This window comes from Acomys russatus, chromosome 7, assembly GCF_903995435.1.
Source record: "Acomys russatus chromosome 7, mAcoRus1.1, whole genome shotgun sequence".
Lineage (NCBI taxonomy): Eukaryota > Metazoa > Chordata > Mammalia > Rodentia > Muridae > Acomys > Acomys russatus.
The window spans coordinates 19,689,154-19,709,624 of NC_067143.1; the positions used below are offsets into that span (position 1 = coordinate 19,689,154).

Here is a 20,471-nt window from a genome sequence, read left to right on the forward strand (position 1 = left end):
TTAAGAGCACTGTCTGCTCCTCCAAAGGATGCAGGTTCAAATCCCAGCACCTACATGGCAGCTTACACCTATATGAAACTCCAGTTCCAAGGGATCTGACACCCTTATACCAATGCACTTGCCACTCTGTCTGAAGACCTCACTTTGGTCTAAGCAACTATATCAGTCACTTACCTGCAACTCCAGTTCCAGGAAGGCAATGTACATGCATACATGCAGACACTCACACATACACCCCAAGGCTTGGGGAACAGTCCCCTCCATCTGCCTACCCACACAAGGATGAGGCCAACAAAATCCCTCACCAGACACCACAGTCTCTGTACTGTTAAGAATTAAGTTGACAGCCAGGTGTGGTGGCACACACCTTTAATCCCAGAGGCAGGTGGATCTCTTGCGTTCGAGGCCAGCCTGGTCTATAAAGTGAGTCCAGGATAGCCCAGACTACACAGAGAAACCATGTCTCGAAAAATACCAAAAAGTTTGACTATAAATTTCCCAAATTTAGTTCACTGTAGCAACACAAGTAAACTCACAGAACCAGTGTTTAATCCTAGAGCCTAACTCAATCTGATTATAGTCACATTCAGCATTAATAAATAACTCTACACAGGACCTTCACCATTGGGTTTGACCTCTGCAGATGAAAAACAAGAGCCTTTCCAGCGTTCTTAGTTTTAGTCTTATTCTCCACCTATCTGGAAGTAAGGCTCCTTATTTTTCCATGACATCATCAACCAAAGACATTTGAGTGGAGAGGTCTGAGCAATAGACCCCTGGTGGTCACAGGAGACTTTGAAGACTGCCAGTCTACAAACTGGATTGAGCTTGTTGCTTCTAGATTCTCTTCTAGACAGTGTCTGTCCTCTATGAATTGTAGTCTTTCCCTGTGCCAACCCTTTGTAGGGTATTAAGACTTTCCAAGGGGAAAGGTGTAAGCCATATAGGTATATGCTGTTTCGTGAAATAACAGACACAATAGTGGGAAAAGAAAATCAGAACTTAAAGGACTATGTACAACTGGCTGTGAGCAAAATGGCTGGCTCTGAGCACTTCTCATAGCAAACGTGGTCAGTGCTATCAGCCCAGAGGGCACCAATGAAGGAGGGGGAGGGGGAAGGGGGGGAAAGCACAGAGAGGAACCCACACAGGCTTGATTCTTGCCGTTTTATGGTCTGGTTCTATCCAAGCAGGCCTCCACTATGTAGCTAAGGAAAATCCTGACTTTCTGATCTCCCAGTCTCCATCTCCTGAGTGGCTGGTCCCAGAGAAGCTTTCCAATTAACTTTGCCACAGCACTGTGAAGTCTCAAATAGCACAGATGGTCTGTGCTGGTTATTTATTTATTTATTTTTGTCAATTTAACACAAGCTAGGGTTACCTGGGAAAAAAGAAGCTCGATTAAGAAAATGCCTCTAAACTGGGCATGGTGGCACACACCTTTAATCCCAGCACTTGGGAGGCAGAGGCAGGTCTACAAAGTGAGTTCCAGGACAGCCAGGGCTGTTACACAGTGGGAAGGATTGTAAGCTTTATCAGAGGTGAAAGCAGTCTTGATGGGCTTTGCCCTAGGACATACCACAGATACTCCCTGAGATTAACCTTGAAATAGACTGGGTGGAGACATCCTGGGCCTAGAACTTAAGAAGACCTGGGGACTCCACCTGCACTATTGTGTTTCTAATGGACCCTCAATGGGAGAGAGAGAGACCACCCCTTGCACGTGACAGACAGGCAGGCAGAGAGAGGACAGAGAACAGCAGGTTCAGACCCGGCTTAAACTAAAGTGGATCAAAAAGAGGATCAACAAACAGACCTGACTAGCGCACAGACCAGAAACACCTAGGGACCCAACATTACACAAAGAAAAATGGAAGGAAGCAAGGAAGGAGGGAAGGAAGGAAGAAGTCTGTGGGAGATTTCCTGAATTAATGATTGATAACACTATGGGTGTTATAAGCCCCGAGGAAGTAGTTCTGTGAAGAGAGCAAGCTGGGAAAGGCAGTAAACAGTGTTTCTCCACCGGCTGTGCTTCAGTTCCTGTCTTGCCTTCCCTCAGTGATGGACTGTAAGCTGTAAAATGAATTAGCCTTTTCTTCCACAAGTTTCTTTGGTCATGGTCTTTATCAAAACAACAGGAAACACACTTAGAGAGGTCTCAAGAATTTTATTATAAAACAAAATAATGATAGAAACTTACAGATTTATACATTAAACTCAAATATATTACAGCTTCAATTTATGAACAGATAAGTCCTGCTTTTTCTTCTTTACCTTCCCTGGTTGTTTTGCATCATTAATCTGCATTTTCACTTGATCTTGCAATTTAGAAAAGAAGGCCTGAGAGGACTTTAAGGGCTTATCTTTTCGTTCATCCTGCAGTTAAAAGAGAACAGAGACGTTACCAAAATGTGCTTCTGTGAGAAAACCCGAAGACTAACAGTACAGTATGATTACAACAATGAATCAATGCACAACATGAAAGCCACTACAAACCTCAATCACCACCTTACCAAATCCATTCCATTATCACAACTCCCTTGCATCTTAGGGGAGAAGGAAGAGAATAGAAGAAAACTTGCTGCCAGACCTGTCACTGTAAAGGTCCACAGAAAGCCTGTAGGGAGCTGGGGCCACCCTTGAGCAGTGAGCTTCTACAACCCAGAGGCAGCTGGACACCAGAGCTGAGAAGCAGCTGAAGGCATGCCACACACCCCGACAGGCCTCTCCTCGCTTACCTTTAGCAAGGACACTTTGCCTGTTCTGGTCAACTGTTTCAGCTTCTCTGAAGCTGCTGCTCTGCTGGACTTCCCAGGCTGATCTGGGTTGTTCTTTTCAAGCAATTTTCTCCGCTTCTCCTTCTCCTTTATTTTCAAACGCTTCTGAAATTTCTTTTTCCTCCGTTCCCGTTTCTTGTCTGTAGCTGTTTTCTCAGCAGCTGTTTTTAGATCTCCAGCTTTATTTTTCTCCTATTAAAAACAAAAACAAACAAACAAAAAAATCTCACCAAATAAATCAAAGCCCTAAACCACCACCATACTAGTTATCCCAGTCTAGCATCTGCTGAGGGATGAGCGGATGAGCACTCAATGGCCAATGGCTGGATGTCTGTGGCACAGCATCTGAGGATGCAGAGCAAGCCCTGTTTGGTTCCAAGGAGCTCTGGTAACTCTAAAGCTTACATTGTGGTCTTTGCCAGAACTGACCTGCTCTAGAGTTCAGAGCCAAATGAACTCACACAGGAAACACAGAGAGCTAGGCTCTCAAGCCCCCAGTACTGGCCAACAGGTGCTCTCCAACATGGAACCAAGACATGGCTGACTCAGCCATGGCTCTAAGCTGTGAACAACAGCCCCTGGGTTTGGGTCAAGGAAGAGAGGAAGCACGGAAACCCATCTCCAGCAAAAACTGACTTCCTCATTTCTCCTGAGCTGTCAGCTCATCATGCCGGTTGCCACTGGCATAAGACGGCAGAGGTTCTGACAGAAGCGGTGGCGATACATGTAACTAGGCAAGTGAAACAAAACAGGAGACTCTGCTGCTACTCCGACAGAGCAGATATGGGCCTGCTGGAAGCCACTGTTTCTGTAAGGGAAGAGTTTCCATGTTCAGGAGTCAGAGGACGCCGGCACCTGGTATATCCATATGTTCCAGGGTCTAAATGGTCTACTGGACTCTAGGCTTTAACACTGGCAAGCTTTACACTGCACTTTATATGATTACTATGGTCAGAGGCAACGTGGTATGGGCCAATACTAAAGAATTACTGCATCTTCACAAGACTAAAGCAAGCACTTTAAAGCATTTGTAATAATCTTATCTGCAACTTGCACTGATGCCTGAACACACAAGATTGGGTGTTAAGTATTGTATAATTAATCATTCGTCTCTCCATGTAGGCATCCATATTCACAGTGGACCAATCCCACGGCCCTGCAGATACCCAAGTTCCCACATGCTCAAACCTTGTATATAAAATTAACTATTTATATCACCTACATTCATGCTTCCATACACCTCAAACTATGCATGGATTACCTGAAGCCTAGGACACTGAAAACTCTACACACAAATAGCTGCTGTAAAGTGTGCACATGCTCAATACAGACTCAACTTTGCTGAATATTTTCAAGTACAGTTGGCTGTATCAATGGATGTACAACTCAGTTACAGGAGTGTGGGGAGAGCATACCTAGAAATTACTGAGATACACTGGAATAAAAACTAAAACTCAAGGAAAGTTACATTAACTAATGCAGACCAGCTTCAGTGAACTTACTTCCAGGGAGTCACTAAACATTTCCACACTGGCTTCTTACCTTAATTTCCTCTGGGGCCAAGAGGGCTGCATCACTGACACTCACTGGGGCCACTTCCTCCATGGTTATAGCTGGCAGATTCGACACAACTTTAATTTCAGGAACAGGCTAGGAAAAAGACGAGGCATTTAGTGAGGAGAAGGAAATGGAACAAACATCATCCAAGAAGTTTTTTATGGAGTTAACTTCCTCTGCATATATGTTAGGGTTGTTGGCTTGGTGGGGTTTTTTTTTGGGGGGGGGAACACCTGACAGTGAGAATGGGGGTATCTCTGACTCATTCACCTGCTCTTAGGACCCTTTCCTCCTACTGAGTTGTCTCACCCAGCCTCAATGCGAGGTCTGTAACTGTAACTGGCCTTATTGCATCTTGTGCCGTGTCTGGTTGAGATCCCTGGGAGGCCTGTTCTTTCTCAGGGGAAATGAAGGAGGGTGGATCTGAGGGAGAGGGGAGGTGGGTGGGGAACTGAGAGGAGTAGAGGGAGGAGACGCTGTGGTTGGAATGTACTGTATGAGAGTAATTTGTTCTTTTAAATCATATAATGAAAAAAAGCAGAAAACAAAACAAAACAAAATAAAAAGATATCAGTGTACTGACTGGAATGACAATCATGACAATGGGCAGCAGCAAACCATTCCAACAGCATTTATATTTGCATATCTACACAACATCTCTGCCTCAGCCAAACACTACTCCACGTCACCTCTGTGGACGTTCTCAAGCAAGCCCATCTGCTTAAAAATATAATGATTCTTATCATCTCACTTTTTGTTTTGGAAAAATTTAAGCTCTCTGAAGAAACATGAAAACATGCTTATGAGAAAAATATAGACTACCTGATAAACTATTCAAGCTACTAGAAACCTATCTTTATAATTAGCATAAAGTGGCTCAAAACTGTTTATGAGGGAATATTAACATGGTCAGTTTTGTGAGGGGCAGTATAGGTAATCATAGCTACTGTCATTTCAGGATATCTGTGTCCACACCAGACATAGAGCACAACATTCTGGGGAAATGTCTTAAGAGCAAAAACACATGAGAAACAGGCCAGGATCCTAGATTATAAGCAAGAAGAAAATGTGGAATTTTCCAACCAGGCCACTTTTCAGATATTTACAAGAAATACTGTGTTCTTTGACAATCAAAAAGAAACAGGGAGGCAATTTCAAACCACAGTGTAATACGGCAGCTGGTGAAAAGTTCATATCAGCAGAAATGGTGTTAAATACAGACCTGAATATGAAAAGGAAAATATTAAAGGGGCCTGTAACAGCCATTGGCATTCCTGAAGAGTAAACTGTAAAACAACAGCAAAAGGCAAACAGAGGCCGGGGAAACGGTTCAGTGGGTTAGGTGCTTGCTGTTAAAGTGAGAGGTCATGAATTCAAACCACCAATCTCCATGTAACAAATGGGTATATCTGCGCAGGAGACAGGCAGAATCTGGAAGCTCACTGACAACTGCGTCTATCTGAAACAGTGACCTTCAGAGTCAATGAAGAGACCATGTCTCAAGAAACATGGTGGCCGGCAATAGAGAAAAACCCCAGTGATTGGTTTCCTTCGCCTCTGCCTGCTTCTGACACCTAGACTAGTCTTTAGTCCATGACATTCAAAAGAAACACCAAAGGGCAACATGTGAACAAGCACCATGATGGCTCAAGCCCCTTTCACAGAGCCACAATGGCTGTAAGCAGATGGAATTTTAAGAAGTCAGTGGATTCTCAGCCAGCCCAGGAAAAGACTCAGGACTGGATAGGAGTCTGAGCAAGCTGGGACCGGATGGAGCGCAATAAGCAGTACACAGCACTCAAGAGGCAGAGCTAGGTGACCTCTGTAAGCTCGAGGCCATCTGGTCTACAAAACAAGTCCAGGATAGCCAAGGCTACACAGAGAAGCCCTGTCTCAAACAAACAAACAAACAAACAAACAAACAAACAAACAGGCAGTACAGAGCACATGGACCCACTGCTAGCTCTGCCCCTCCCACGTTCCAAGCTTCGGCATGCTCATCTGCAACACCCGAACAGGAAAACCCCTTAGTGTGTGGGGCAGTGAAAGTGATGTAAGCGGAGGACCTGACATGACTTATGACTTGCAGCAGGCACCTATCCACGGGAGGGACAGACTTAGGGGAGGAAGAATCCCTGAGGCTCAGAGCTGAAGGGCCTGCTGGAGATTAGGCCGCACATACCGGTTTGGGGATGAAGTGGAAGTTTGATAGAGCATCCAGTTTTAGGAAGAGAGAATCCATCATCTTCTGAATTTCTACATGCTCTGGATTTTCTTCTTCTGTTTTTTGCTAAGTGAGCAAGTCAACATGAGATAAAGTAGCTTAGCAGTGTACCACAGACAAAACACAACAAGCAATGAGGGTGCCCCTAGTTTCTCAGAACCACAGCTTTAACTATCCAGCAACATTCCAGCCTGTTATGGTGGTGCACACCTTTATCCCCAGCACTGGAGAGGCAGAGGCAGGCAGGCAGATCTCTGTGAGTCTGGAGTCAACCAGGGCTACAGAGTGAGCTCTTGTCTCAAACAAAACCAAATCCCATTCAGGGAGACAGAGCCCCAGCAATTCCCAGCACGCAGAGGGCTGAGGCAACATTACAAGTTCAACACCAGTGTGGGTTACATCGTGTTACATTATTTTAAAAAAGAAGGAGAGAATGTCCCCAAAGCAAAATTACAGGTATCAGCACCATAATGGTGATGGTGCCTGCCAACAACTACAGGCATGCACATTTTAGTACCCATTGCATCTGAAATTTAGAACTAACAGTTTAATTCCTTTGGTATTTTACTGTATTTAAGTAAATGTTGTTAATGTTGGTGAGGATGAAGAAATTTGAATGCTAGGAATTGCTGATAGCAAAGTAAAATGATGCAGTCACAATGGCAGCATGCTTGGCAGTTCACAGACGGTTAGAGAGAATTAGAGCCAAGGAAACCAAAGTAGGTACGCGTGCATGCGCACAGAGAGAGAGAGAGAGAGGAAGGAGGAGGAGAAGAAGAAGAGGAAGAGGAAGAGGAGGAGGAGGAGGAGGAGGAGGAAGAAGAGAGGGAAGAGGGGGAAGACGGAGGAGAAGGAGAGGGAGGAGGAGGAAGAAGAGGAGGAAGAGGAAGGAGGAAGAAGGGAGGAAAATGAATCAAGAAACCATGGCACATATATAAATGGAATATTATCCAGAAATAAAATAGAAATAAAGTGCTGATATAAGTGCCAACATGAAGATATAATGCTAAATGAGTCAAAAATTGTGTGACTTCATTTATACAAAATGTTCCAAACAGGCAAACTCACAGGCCTAAGGTGTAACATAGCAGAGAAGGGAGGGACAGGAAGCAGCAGATTGGTGAGCAAGGACTTGGACACTACAGTGAAGCAGCACTTGCCCAGAACTACAGGAAGTGCTTCTGAATTATTCACTTATGTTTTTTTGGCTTTTCAAGACATAGTCTTACTACCTCAAAATATGAGCATTCTTACTGGTCCCCTGAGTCCTGGGATTTCAGGAGTACATCATCATACCTGACGAGTGGTTTATATAAAAGAATGTTTACTTTTCTGTTGAATGAATGCAATTTGTTAAAGTGCCACTCAGATTAATCTCACTAATATGAAAACAACAGATTTAATTCTATGGAGTCAGAGTTTAATATTTGTTCTTCCCTTGGCCCCAAAATGCACCATGAAAGGCTACAGTAGTCTTTTGTTATCTTGTTTTTCACAATTAAGACATAGAGGCGCGTGTGCGCAGTGGGGGCGGGGCAGGGAGAATAGGGGGTGTGGCACACAGGAATAAGAAGTAACTGGCTCTCTATGCCTGTGGCCCACATTAATAAACCCAGGTGAAAAAAACAAGTCTTCCCAGGATATGATCTTGTCCTACTAGAAATTAATTTTAGAACTTAAGAAAAATAAAACAAAATAGCACAAGGATCAAGATCATTTCATAAAGATATAAAATATATAAATCATTTCAAGTGTCAAAGAAATATGATTTTAGAATTACAACGGCCTATTAAAATTGTGGAAAAGTCAGCAGCTGATTATACATATTGTGATGACCAAAGCTCTTTGCAGAGCAAACCCCACGTGCGTCTCATTCAGTGGGAACATTATGAGCCCTCTATTGCATGTCTGACAGCTACATTAGATCAGGATTGACTGAAGATCTGGGTATCTTCAGCAGGCATGGCCGCACCTTGGAGGTCACCTTACCTGGTTGAGTTTGATATATTCCTGCTCATAAATCTCAGCGAGGCTCAGCTTACTCTTCTCGTGGTCTAGCGTTAAACGCTTTTTATATTCATATGCATCCTCTTTAGGTTTTTCTTTTCGTTCTACATCATCCCAAGCCTGAAATGCAAAAAAGTTAAAAGGATCAAACATTTATATATTATACCCAGTAAGAATTACAGCAAAGAAATTAATTTTCAACTTGTAAAGTGATTATCTGGGGCTGGGGTTATAGCTTGGGTGGTAGAATGCTTACTTGGGTTTACTCCTCCGTCCCACAAAACAGCGCATGGCAGTCCATGCCTGCAATACCAACAGTGCATGGTGGTCCATGCCTGCAATACCAACAGTGCATGGTGGTCCATGCCTGCAATACCAACAGTGCATGGTGGTCTATGCCTGCAATACCAACAGTGCATGGTGGTCTATGCCTGCAATACCAACAGTGCATGGTGGTCCATGCCTGCAATACCAACAGTGCATGGTGGTCCATGCCTGCAATACCAACAGTGCATGGTGGTCCATGCCTGCAATACCAACAGTGCATGGTGGTCCGTGCCTGCAATACCAACAGTGCATGGAGGCCCATGTCTGCAATACCAACAGTGCATGGTGGCCCATGTCTGCAATACCAACAGTATATGGTGGCCCATGCCTGCAATAACAACAGTGCATGGTGGCCCATGCCTGCAATAACAACAGTGCATGGTGGCCCATGCCTGCAATAACAACAGTGCATGGTGGCCCATGCCTGCAATACCAACAGTGCATGGTGGCCCATGCCTGCAATAACAGCAGTGCATGGTGGTCTATGCCTGCAATACCAACAGTGCATGGTGGTCTATGCCTGCAATACCAATAGTGCGTAGTGGTCCATGCCTGCAATACCAACAGTGCATGGTGGTCCATGTCTGCAATACCAACAGTGCATGGTGGTCCATGCCTGCAATACCAACAGTGCATGGTGGCCCATGCCTGCAATAACAACAGTGCATGGTGGTCCATGCCTGCAATAACAACAGTGCATGGCGGTCCATGCCTGCAATACCAACAGTGCATGGCGGTCCATGCCTGCAATACCAGCACTTGAAAGGTAGAGGCAAGAGGATCAGAAGCTCAAGGTCATCCCTGGGCTACTCACTTAGTTCCAGGCCACCTAGAGGTAAATGAAACCTTGTCTCAAAATTAGTAATAATAGCAAGCGCTAAATATGATGGCCCACACTTTTAATCCCAGTACTAGAGAGGCAGAGGTAGGTAGATCTTTTTGAGTTCTAAAAAACCCTGGTCAGTATAGTGTTCCAGGCCAGCCAGGGCACACAGTGAGACTTTGTCTCAAAAAAAAAAAAAAAAAAAAAAAAAAAAAAAAAAAAAAAAAAAAAGTGACTTTTAAAATAAAGTATGATGAAGAACAAAGAAGATATTAGCCCAAATATTCCTTCTGCCTTTGTCTTAAAATTAATCTTTCTCATGGTTACCAACTTTCATTTCCTTGTCATCATTTGCTAGGAATTAAACCAGAGGCTCAGGCATGCCAAGCAAGGTTCCGCCAAAGACATACTACCAACCCTTAGATTCATTTTACTTTAGAACCATTTCTCCAGCCCACCTTACTATGTGATTAAATAAACCTAGTTTTTGTACTTTATTCTAAATTTTAAGACACTCTCATACAGTACTGTCCTACTCTTGCTCCTCCATGTAGACACATTAAGGAAGCATCTCTTACTGTACTTGTCATATAATGCCTATTTTTATTCTAAGCTTACCAAACCAGATGAACTTCCCCCAAATTTTCACTAGGGCATTAACATCTGAAAAGGTCCACCTTGATTTACTACAGCAGATACAGTGCCTAAACTGAGGAAGGGTCTTGATATGACCATAGCAAACCAGATGTCCATCGTTAACTCTGTTACCCACCCAATCACCAAGACTCAGACCTGATGATCCTGGCTAGCCCTCCCACCAGACACATTACTTTCTTGGGCATGAATATAGAGCAATGCTCCACAGTGAAGGCAAAAATACCTGTGTCCAGTCTCAGGCTTTGAAGACAGGAGGATCAAATAAACTTAACAAAGCATTATTTCTAAAAATTGCAGTGAAAATTAAATTAAAATTCACTCGGTTCTTACTCACCTGATCTCGTATCCTCTGTTTAATGATATCTTCTAGATGGAGAGTGGTTTCCTCTGTGATTACAGGGGCTAAAAGAAACATAAGGCATGGTGGTTAGAAAAATACACATCAGACCAGGGATTCTCAAATCCTTGTTGGACCCACAACATAAGCAGCAGCTGGGAACTAAAATATAAATTCTTTTTTTTTTTTTTGGCTTTTCGAGACAGGGTTTCTCTGTGTAGCCTTGGCCATCCTGGACTCACTTTGTAGACCAGGCTGGCCTCGAACTCACAGCGATCCGCCTGCCTCTGCCTCCCGAGTGCTGGGATTAAAGGCGTGCGCCACCACGCCCGGCTAAAAATATAAATTCTTAGACCAACTCTACACCTTCTAATCAGACAGTGGAGAATTGCTTATAGTGTTGTTTTTAGGCCTGCACCCTGCCACAGCTCACTGAACTGTTCACAATTAAACTGTAAACCCTCGCTATTCATCAAGTTCTTTCTTATATCCATTAGATTCAAAGCTGGGAGTGGTAGTGCAACCCTTTCATCAACACTCAGGAGGCAGAGCCGGGCGTGGTGGCGCACGCCTTTAATCCCAGCACTCGGGAGGCAGAGGCAGGTGGATCGCTGAGAGTTCGAGGCCAGCCTTGTCTACAAAGTGAGTCCAGGATGGCCAAGGCTACACAGAGGAAACCCTGTCTCGAAAAACCAAAAAAAAAAAACCAAAAAAAAAAAAAAACACTCAGGAGGCAGAGCAGGTGGATCTCTGAGTTCAAAGCCAGCCTGGTTTACAGAGTGAGTTCCAGGACAACCAGGGACAGAGAGACCATTTTGGGGGGGGGGGGGTGGGGGTAGAGGTGGAGGAGAAAAAAGTCTAATGAGTTTACATTTTATTTCTGTAGAAAAGACAATTCTCTCAAATCTCTCTCTCTCTCTCTCTCTCTCTCTCTCTCTCTCTCTCTCTGTGTGTGTGTGTGTGTGTGTGTGTGTGTGTGTGTGTGTGTGTGTGTGTGTGTGTGTGTACAGACAGGGTGTATATGTTGTGACAGAGTCTCAGACAGCCCAGGCTGGTCTCAAACTTGCCTGAGGGTGATTTTAAACTTCTGTTGAACCTCTGGCACGTCTCCTTCAACCACAAATGCTAGGATAGGCCACCATGCCTGGTTTCTGCTGGACTAGGGATCATATCCAGGAATTCAAGCATTGCACAAACTGCACTGTACTGGTTGGTCCATCTTCTGATGGTCCTCCAAGTTTAAGAGCCATAAAACTTGAATGGATATGGTAAATGACAACACTTCCATGATATTGACAATTTTTCTTCTCCGTGAGTGGATGCATATGACACATTTCTGTGTCATGTGGATGCCAGAGGTCAACACTGGGCACCTTGCTGGAATGCCCTCCACCTTGTTTTATGAGGCAAGGTCTCTAACTGAACCTATGACATCAATTCTACCAGACTAGCTGGTTAGCAATCTCCAGCCATTCTCCCATGGCTGACTCCTCAGCACTAGGATTTCAGGAGCTTTTTGTGTGGGAACTGGGGGTCTCAATTTAGGACCACATGCTTTAGACCAAGTTCTTTAGCAACAGAGCCATTTTTCCAGCCTCTGACAATTATTCTTTAGTGATGGGGGAGAGGCACACATAATCACAAAGATGTACAGGAGACAGAAGGCAAAGATTGCAAACTGTTACCATCTGGTGAATTCCGTTAAATGGCACACAGATATCCACTGTACTATTTATTCTTATTTTTCCAACTTTTTTGTATGTTTGCAAGTTTTAAAAAAAACAAGCAGCAGGGGGAAAAAAAACAAACAGTACTCAAAATCTTTCTGAAATGAACTACAAAAAAAGCACAAAAGCAGAAGCTCAGCAGGTGACATACCCATCCTGACGGCATGGTCAAAGTGGAGGGTCTCTTCTAGAAGGCTGTTCTCTGGACGCTTCTGGGCTGTCACTTCCCCTTGAAGCTGCCAAGGCTTTTGTTCCAACAACTCTTTTTCCAAAGACGCGATTTTTTCATCCATCTAGGAATAAGACAGGAGCTATTTTGAAATGCTTATGCTTACTAATGTACTTAACTCCCCTGAAGCATCAGGGGCTATTTGGGGCATGCTTTTACAACATCCTAAAGTAATTTTTGTCTTTGAATGTTGACTTTGACGAAGCCTGGCTCTTGACTCCACACCCAAATTTCTCATCTCCACCCCATAACAGACAATTTTAAAGACATTAGCAGACAGAATGTTAGTTTTATCTTACAGAATCTTCCTATTTCCCTACTTGCCCTACTGCTCACCTATTAAGTCTGAACAGATCTTCTGCAAATAACAGTGCATTCATTTTAACCTTCCTATTTTTTGTTTTTGTTGCTACACCGACAAGTCTAAAACAAATGTTAGATGAGAGTGGGGATTATAACAATGGACATTCTGTATTATTCTTGTTTCTTCTATCAGGCCAATAACCATAATGGTAGCTTTTGACCTGATGTATTTGTAGTTCATTTAATAAGAAAAGGAATAAAATTTGGCCAAATCTCTCTGACATACCTGGAGCTGGTCATACTTTTTCCCCCTCAATCTCTAAAACCAGAACTATGCTGATTCCCTAACACTGAATTAAAAGAATGATGTCACCTGATGTGACTGTGTGGCATTGTTCTCACCAAGTTATTCTGGATTCTTATATAACTACTCGATAATGAGGCTAAAGACTATGTGGGTACTTACATGTTGAGTTAGATTTAATTAGTGCCATTTATAAATTCTGCTTTACTTTTTATATGTTGAGTATCAACTGAACACCAAATGACTTATTTCTTGAAGGTTTGTATAATTCCTCTGTGAAATATTTTTTAGAAAGTGGGGAGGAGTGAGGAAGGAAGATATTAAGGTAGCAACTCATTATAAAGTTATTTCCTTCAGACTTTCTATCTTTCCTAGGGACAAGGTGACAATCCTGAACTTAATTTAAATTACTTTTGAAAAATAATTCTTAGGTAATTGTGATACTTTATTTTCTACTTGTTCTAATTTCTGTGTGATGTAATTTTAAGATGAATAAAATGATAGAACCACAGGACAAGGGCCAAACTAAGATTATTAAAATTAATTGCATAATTGTATCTATCTATCTATCTATCTATCTATCTATCTATCTATCTATCTATCTCATCTGTCCAGCACTTATAAAGAGACATACTTTCCTAGAGCAGCTGGAACAGTTAAGAGGGTCCCAGGATAGTTAAGCAGAAGCAGCACGCCACAGACAGTAAATAGGCACAGAGATACAAAGATTTCACAAATCTGGCTCCAAACGAAGGCTAAGACACTTATACAAATCATAAGGTGCTTTTCATCTGCTATCTATATACAGTATACACAGGATTGTTATTATTTCTTTTATGAGAGAAGGTCGGCTACACAGCCTCAGCAGGTTTGATGCTAATTAGCCCAATTTGGGCCTGAACTTGACATAATCCTCCTGTCTTAGCCCTCCAAGTGCTAGATTTACAGAATACACCATAATACCTAGCTGAGTGCGCATAATCTCTGGGGAACAAGGCCTTTGCTTTTTTAAAGCAAAGTTCCCACCATGTTAAACATGAATTACCTTCTCCTGTCTCTTTTCAAAAGAGGATTTAACTTCATCAGATTCTTGCTTTACAGCTAAGGGACTTGTGTCTTCAGACTCATCATCTGGCAAAGCAAAGGTCACTCTTTTCAAACCTTCTTTATGTTGCTCATTATGCTCATTTTCTTCCAGGTCAGTATCTTCATCCCTATAATAGCAAGATGGTTATCAAAGGAAAAATTCTACAAGCCTCTAGAAACTCAAAGATAAATATTCCAATTATAAAGTACTTTTAAATACCTAATGTCATTCAATATTCAGAACTTCTAGGGCTGCTAAGTCTTTAAGGAACAAAAATCCTTTAAAATTTTTTTTTAATTTATTTGTTATTTTGTATACATGACATGTGTAGGCATATGTGTACCACAGCACAAATGTGGAGGCCATAGGACAACTTTTGTGAGTTTAGGGGATCAAATTTTCTGATCATTCAGGACATCAGTCTTGCACAGCAATTGCTTTTATCTATGTTTTATCTACTGAGCTATCTCACTGGCCCAAAAGGAAGAGACTTTTCTTTACTCCCTCCTCCTCATCCCCGGCCCCTTTCCTTTCTACCTACCTACTACCTACCTATCCCGCTCTCTCTGTATCCCTGATTGTCTTTGAAATCTTTGGGTAAACTAGGCTGGAGAAACTCACAGAGATACACCTCTGCCTTCCAAGTGCTATGATTACTTACTTGTATGCCATTACACATGGCTAAGGAAGAGATTCTTTATGTGAAATGCTTGCTATGTGGAAATAAAACAAAAAGTACTAATACATCAAATATATTATCAGCCATGATTGATAAATAAATAAATAAATAAATAAATAAATAAATAAATAAATAACAAACACCAGGAGCTGCAGAGATTGCAAAGAACATTGGCAGCTCTTCCAGAGGTTCAATTCTCAGCACTCAGATGGTGGCTCACAACTGTTTGGTGGCACTACATCTCTAGTCCCAGGGGATCTGACATCCTCTTCTGGCCTTTGCAGGCACCAAACACGCACATGGTGTGCAGACATACATGTAAACAAAACACTCATACAGATAAAATAAATTTTTAAAACTTAAAAAAAAAAAGTTTTATTGGCACAAAACCCAAATGCAAGCTTCTTCTTTATAATACAGAAGGCTAGCTGGGTGGTAGTGAAACACATCTTTCATCCCAGCACTCAGGAGGCAGAGGCAGGCTCATTTCTGTGAGTTTGGGGCCAGCCTAGTCTGCAGAGCAAGTTCCAGGACAGCCAGGAATATTTCACAGAGACTCCTGTCTCAAAAGCCTAGTAATAAATAAAAATAAAAGGCTGACTACTAATGCTGAGGCAAATTTTCTTCCTAAGTGATCTCCAGTGTCCCTTGAAATTCAGAGACATTTTCTAACTGTCTTATATCAGAGAGCCTGGTACTAGATTTGGAGTTTAACTTCTGTTATATATTTGATAATTCTGAGGACATACTTTATATCTATGACTGGACCACTCCTAATACAAAGTAAAGAAAGACTTGAAATGCTCACGTTTCAGAAATGTTTTCTTCTTCTTCAGCAAATCCTTCCTCTTTGTCTGAACCCAGCTCATCATCCATAACACTAATTACGTTGTCATCACTTTCAACTGGATCAAAGAAGTCCTTGTATTTCAGATTTCTTGAACTTTTATTTGACTAAAATAAAAATGTTTTGAAAAGTTTAAAGATAGAAAAACATATAAAACCACTTATATGCCTATGTATATTATACACACATACAGAATGCTTTCTAACTTTAACACCACCCCAGCCAAAAATAGTTATTAGGGAAACTAGCAACTAGTTAGCTACTGTAAAACCATGAGGACAGCCAGAACACAACGAACTGAATGAAAGCACACACCTACTTATAACACATAAGAGTGTACTAGTCCACATCTCAAAACTTCTAATTACTATTAATTAAAAATAAAACAATCTCCAAAGCTGGGCGTGGTGGCGCATGCCTTTAATCCCAGCACTCGGGAGGCAGAGGCAGGCGGATCGCTGTGAGTTCGAGGCCAGCCTGGTCAACAAAAGTGAGTCCAGGATGGTCAAGGCTACACAGAGAAACCCTGTCTCGAAAAACCAAAAAACAAAACAAAACAAAACAACAATCTCCAAATTGCTAATTGTTATAATCATTTTTTGGCCTTTTCTTTCTTTTGGGGGGGGGGGGGCTTTGAGACAGGGTCTTATCACTTAGCCTAGGCTGGTTTTGGACATACTTTTCCAGCCTCAGCCTCCTACCTCTGAGGCTTATACTTTTGCACCACTATTTCAGTTTGCTTGTTTTGTTTTTTTCAAGACAGGTTTTTTTCTGTATAGCCCTGGCTGTCCTGAACTTGCTTTGTAGACCAGGCTGGCCCTGAACTTACAGAGATCCACCTGTCTCTGCCTCTCTGAGTGCTGGGATTAAAGTGTGCCACCAGGCCCAGCCCACTGACTCACTTTTTAAATTTAATTAATTTCTTCCCTGTTTTTCAATACTTTATTAGTGCTCTCATGAATTTTGAGGCACATTAAATTTCTCCTTAGGAAAACATGACATTTAGTTTAAAGAGAAAGTTCCTTTTTCTAAAACCTTACCTTAATCTTCTGACGTCCAAATAGCCCTCCCTCATCATCATCCGAGTCAATGTCTTCAAACAGGTTAATATCTTCCTCTTCCTCATCATCAGGTCTTTTTTCCTCTTCCTTTTCTATTTTTTCTAAAAAGTTCTCCATGTCAGATAGTTTGAAGAATTTATCATCTACCAGAGACTTTTCTTTTGGTTTTCCAGGTGACTTGATTTGTATCTTAGTCTGTTGTTCCAATTTGCCTATGTCAAAGTCAAGATCAGAATCTTCATCACTAAAATCTGGACTTTTCCTTGGGTCAGATTTGTTTGAGCTTTTGGTTCTCTCAGTCCCCTTAGGGACATCAGCACCCACATCCGACAGTTGTTCCTCCTCCACATCTGTCTCCAGGTTCTCCTGGCTGTCAGCCTCCATCTCCAACGCATCCTCTTCACACTCCTCATCTTCACTCTCTGGGAGAAGGCTGATATCTTCATCCTCAATTGCTTCACTAACTGCTTTCTGGAAGTGCTGTAAGATTGGTTCATTTTGCAGTTCTAGTTGTTGCCAAATCTGCTCGTCATCAAAACCGTTTATCGCAAGTTTTTGTAAAGGGCTTCCAGAGAATCGGCCAGTCTCTAATATTTTATTAAAATCATACAGAACTTTTGTTAAAGAAGTGAAGTTTGATGCTAGTCCATTTTGAATCCTATTGGGAAAGGAGATTAAATGAGATGAATTATACAGTAATATCAATAATTCTGAAATAAAAGAAAAAATAAAATGCATACCTTATTTGCAAAATTAAATATAAATGAAGCACCAGATTTAAGTACAGATCCTGGTCCTAACAGTGTATATCTTACTGATGAGGCAGACTGAAAGTATCTGACTTTGCTGTACAGACTGAAAGCTGGAAAATCACTACTCATCTACTTGCCGGGAGAGACCCAGTAAGTCAGCCTTGAATCCTCAAACCTGCTCCATTACATACACTCCTCATTTATTATTCATTTGGCAAGTGACCACCATCTGGGAAAATTTCTCTAAGGATATAACATCTGAAATGAGATCTACAGATAGAAGAGACTACGTAGTAAAGATCTGGGAACACGTATTCTGGCTATAAGAAACATTCAGGGGCCAGGTGTGGTGGCGCACGCCTTTAATCCCAGCACTGGGGAGGCAGAGGCAGGCTGTAAGTTCGAGGCCAACCTGGTCTACAAAGTGAGTCCAGGACAGCCAAGGCTACACAGAGAAACCCTGTCTTGAAAAACAAAAAACAAAACAAAAACAAAAAAAAGAAAGAAAAAGAAACATTTAGAACTAATTCCCTGAAAAAAGAGATGACTTTAGGCAAAGTGAAAATCAGCAAGACCAAGACAGCTGGTTGTGAGACTGAGAAAGCTGACTGTGAGGCTGACATTATCGATTCTGGGGGACCAAGACCCAAACCATGCAGGGTTCAGAGATATGAACTTGTCATCTTAAGTATAATGAGAACACAAGAGCTGCAAGCAGAAGGATGAAAGGATGGTTTACGGTTCAGAAAGAGAAAGAATAATAAAGGTAGAGTTGTTAGGAAGTTGAAGCACCGGCAAGTAGGACTTAAAGTCTAAAAATAGCTTAGCTATGACTGACAGGATGGTAACAGATCAGACAGAGAAAATACAAGAAATAGACAGAGGAAGGCATCAAGGAAGTAGACCAGCTGAATCAGAAAAAAATGAACTGATAGAATTGCCTATTACTGAGGTAATAATGGTAAGCTTAGATATTAGAAATGAAGAAATGACTTCAGTGGAGAGAAGCGTTTAGAAGGGTAGGGAAGTTCCATTTGGGACACAGTGATTCTGTAATGCTAAGAGTTTGAATTTGTGGGGCTGGAGAGATAGACGGCTCAGAGGTTAAGAGCACTGTCTGTTCTTCCAAAGGTCCTGTGTTCAACTCCCAGCAACCACATGATGGCTCACAACCATCTATAATGAGACCTGGTGTGTAGAGTGCAGGCACACATGAGGGCAGAATACGGTATAAATAATAAATATATCTTTAAAAAAAAAGAGTATGAATTTGCAATATAAGTCCAAGTCATAATTAATCAAGTGCTGGGAATACAGAAGTCTGTTCTAATTCATATTCTTTCTCTCTCTTTTCTTTCATACTGTACATCCTCACCACTGCCTCTCCTCCCACCCACCTACCCTCTTTCCCAGGTCCATTGCTCCTTTTCTCTTTAGGGGAAAAAAAAAAAAAAAAAGCAGGCATCCTAGGGATTTCAACCGAACAAGGCATAACAACATGCAAAAAGACTAGGCACAAACAAGGCAACACACAGTAGGAGGAAAAGGATACGGAGAGCAGGCAAAAGACTCAGAGACACCGCCACCCACACTTTTAGGCGTTCCATAAAAACCCCAAGCTAAACAACCTTAACATTTATGCAGAGGACCTAACATAGAGCCCTGTTGGCTCCAAGGCTGCCTCTTCAGTCTCTGAGAACCCCTATGCGCCCCATTTAGTTGATTCTGCGGGTCGTGTTCTTATGGTGTCCTGGACTCCTCTGGAGCCTACAATCCGTCCTCCCCTTCTTCCGCAGGGATCCTCAGCTTTGCCTCATGTCTAGCTGTGGGTCTCTGCAAACTCAGTCGCGAAGTGCACTGACAAGCTACAAGTGCATACTTTGAATAAAGCTTAATGACAGGTAAGTGGCGGGTATTTTGAGGACACATGCAGAAAGTGCCATCAGCACGGACTAAGTAAGCTAGCGTGTGTCATAAGCCTCTCTGGACGCAAAGTAACTGAACTTTGATTTAGTTCAACAGCATACAACTAGGAGTTCTACACTGCACCGCTTTCAGTGTTAAAAGTTTTGACAGGCCAAGGAAGCAGAAACCTTCTGATACTGGGGTTAAGCGACTTGTACTTCCCTTCCTGGCTTTCAGACGTTGCCGGATGCGGGCCCGCCCAGATGCCCTGCAATACGGGTCCCTCTCCCAGGCCTGGGTCTGCACTTACGTAAGGAAACACTCGGGTCGGCTGGTGGCTTTCCTGAATTCCCTCAGACAGCGTTCCAGGGTCTGTCGACGCGACACGCGAGGCGCCATAGCTATCAACTACAGCGCCACACGAGGGCTGAAAGCCGGCCGGAAGCCGTACGACGAATACGCACCTCACGCCTCCTGGAGCTCAGAGCCTAAGGTTCCGCGACACCTAGGTTCCGGCCCAGCACCCAGGCGGCGCCTATGGCACTGCGAACGCTTCTATTGGGCATGCCTGGGGGTGGGGCAAGAAATCGGAAAGTTCTATTGGTCATCTCGAGCGACTTGGCTCTTTCGCCAAATGCGTTGTTTTGTATTTCTGAGAGAGCCACAGTGGTGTCACGTGATCGCTTTCTGTTTCTGCTTTCGGTACAAGTATTTTCATCGAACAAAAGGTTGCTTCACGCCGCATCAGTCACGATCCCAGGCCTCCCGCCCCGACACTGCCCTGTTTCTCCCGAGCTTCCGCGTCTTATGGCCCCGCCCCTGGACCCACGCCCCGCCCCTTGCCCTCTCTCCCTGCTCACTTCAGCCG

General features: G+C 42.8%; 2 protein-coding genes across 2 annotated transcripts in view; one reads left to right on the forward strand and one right to left on the reverse strand.

Moving 5' to 3' along the window:
- Apba2 (amyloid beta precursor protein binding family A member 2) overlaps positions 1-20,471 on the forward strand; it is an 881,206-nt gene that overhangs the window by 565,497 nt on the left and 295,238 nt on the right. The window lies entirely within an intron of this gene.
- Mphosph10 (M-phase phosphoprotein 10) lies at positions 2,160-20,095 on the reverse strand. The gene is made up of 11 exons (XM_051148678.1): positions 19,914-20,095; positions 16,926-17,604; positions 15,847-15,992; positions 14,318-14,486; positions 12,588-12,729; positions 10,707-10,774; positions 8,548-8,685; positions 6,517-6,624; positions 4,320-4,427; positions 2,739-2,969; positions 2,160-2,376 (listed from the first exon to the last, which is right to left on the reverse strand). Exons 1-11 carry the CDS (start codon positions 20,000-20,002, stop codon positions 2,227-2,229), a joined length of 2,028 nt encoding a protein of 675 aa, XP_051004635.1. The 5' UTR covers positions 20,003-20,095; the 3' UTR covers positions 2,160-2,226.